The sequence below is a fragment of the Sinocyclocheilus rhinocerous genome, unplaced genomic scaffold (assembly GCF_001515625.1).
Source record: "Sinocyclocheilus rhinocerous isolate Xijiao unplaced genomic scaffold, SAMN03320098_v1.1 C36803928, whole genome shotgun sequence".
NCBI classification, from domain to species: Eukaryota; Metazoa; Chordata; class Actinopteri; order Cypriniformes; family Cyprinidae; genus Sinocyclocheilus; species Sinocyclocheilus rhinocerous.
This window is the reverse complement of record NW_015786387.1, coordinates 1-1,834: the sequence shown is the minus strand read 5'-3', so window position 1 is coordinate 1,834 and position 1,834 is coordinate 1. Positions and strand designations below refer to the sequence as shown.

General features: G+C 35.5%; 1 protein-coding gene across 1 annotated transcript; it reads left to right on the top strand.

The window, feature by feature from the left end:
* Positions 1-120: 120 nt before the first annotated feature.
* LOC107736630 (ectonucleoside triphosphate diphosphohydrolase 8-like) lies at positions 121-1,464 on the top strand (the record flags this gene model as incomplete). The annotated part of the gene is made up of 3 exons (XM_016548010.1): positions 121-280; positions 786-1,016; positions 1,171-1,464. Coding segments are annotated over 3 exons (685 nt in total), but the record flags the coding sequence as incomplete, so codon positions are not given.
* Positions 1,465-1,834: the final 370 nt, after the last annotated feature.

Below are 1,834 nucleotides of genomic sequence, written 5' to 3'. Positions count from 1 at the left end.
TACAAATATACCCGTGCGACTTAAGACTGGTTTTGTGGTCCAGGGACACAAATGGAAAAATATTTGGAAAAATAATTATCATTGAACTGGATTACATTGATTTTTACATTGGTTTCACAGCTTACAGAACAAAAGTTTAGCAGACAGCATTCTCGCAGAAGTCACCAAAACAATCCAAAGTTATCAATTTGATTTTCGAGGGGCCAGAATACTCTCTGGCATGGAGGAGGGGGCTTATGGCTGGATCACCATCAACTATCTCTTGGAGAGTTTTATCAAGGTGAATAATGGATTTCCAACACTGATGAAATTAGGACTGAGTGGCTATTAATGCAGAGTTTTTCAAACTTAAGGGTCAGCCCATTTCTTTACAATGATACAATGAACATTATAAGTTCTCATTTCATATCGTCTGATTCTCTCATGTCATATTATCATTGGCTCATTTTATATTTCATGAATAAATATTTAATAATAAATATTAATATTTAATAAATAAATAAAACCAACAATGCAACATCAATCACTTTAAACTAAAGTTATTACATTGTTATCATGTCAGATATCTTTATTTGTCATTCTTCCTAAAGGCCATTGAACACATGTACAGTAATAATACTATTTTCATTCTTGCTTTTCATGTTATTTTGACAACACAGACTCAGTTAAGTAAATCAATCAACAGTAGAAATGATACTTAATCACTCTTAATCGCTTCTCTTTTGTTAGAACATCATGTACCTCAATACTCCGAATGTATGTTTTTTTTTTGTTTTTTTTTGCAGCACACATTTGAGGGCAATTGGATCCACCCAAAAGCAGGAAAGATCCTTGGAGCTCTTGATCTCGGTGGCTCATCAACACAGATCTCATTCACCCCAAAAGACCCAGTGAAAAACCCAGATTCAGCTTTTAATCTCCAGCTCTACGGGTACAAATATGAGTTGTACACACACAGCTACTTGTGCTTCGGCAAGGACCAGGCTTTGAGGAAACTTCAGGTCTACCTTCACGAGGTTGGTTTTTAATTCTATTCATTATCTCTATGTACGTTTTTACCATACTAGTTTTAGCACAACACATTTACTGTACGTAGATTTGGAAAGAAAGTGTCTACCAATAAAATGATGGTCATAATTGAATGTCTGATATGGTGTCTGCTTCATCTAGACTGCTGGACCCTCACCAGTTATCAGTCACCCATGCTACCATGTCGGATATAACCTCAGTCTTACTTTGGATGACCTTTATAACTCCCCTTGTGTGGTCAAACCAAACAATTTCAACACCACGGCTACAGTCCTTTTTTCAGGAACGGGTGACTCATTCCTCTGTCTTTCTCTAATGGAGAACATTGTTAACCTGACCGATTGTGCATTTTCACCAGACTGTGGCTTCAATGGTGCCTATCAGCCTCCGGGCAATGGCAAATTCTTTGTGAGTGTTTCTGTCCTTATCAAATAATCTTCATTAATTACTAGTAGCATAATATTTAAGTTATATGTTTTAATGTTAGGAAGGAAATGAAAAAAATTATTGTGGGGAGATATACAGTTACACAAAATAAAACTTTTTTGTATGTATTTTACATGGCCTAATATGGACATGGAGAAACGCAAACATTGCAACAATATTTAATATGTATATATATATATATATATATAATGACTCTTAAGAGCAGGTACGTTTTGGTGAATCACAAAACACAACCAGTAAAGTCTGATTCCCGAACGAATGCCGAATGCTTATGAGCCGGTTCTTTTAATGAATATAAAATAAAATAAAAAAACCACACACACACACACACACACACACACACACACGCAGAGTTGTC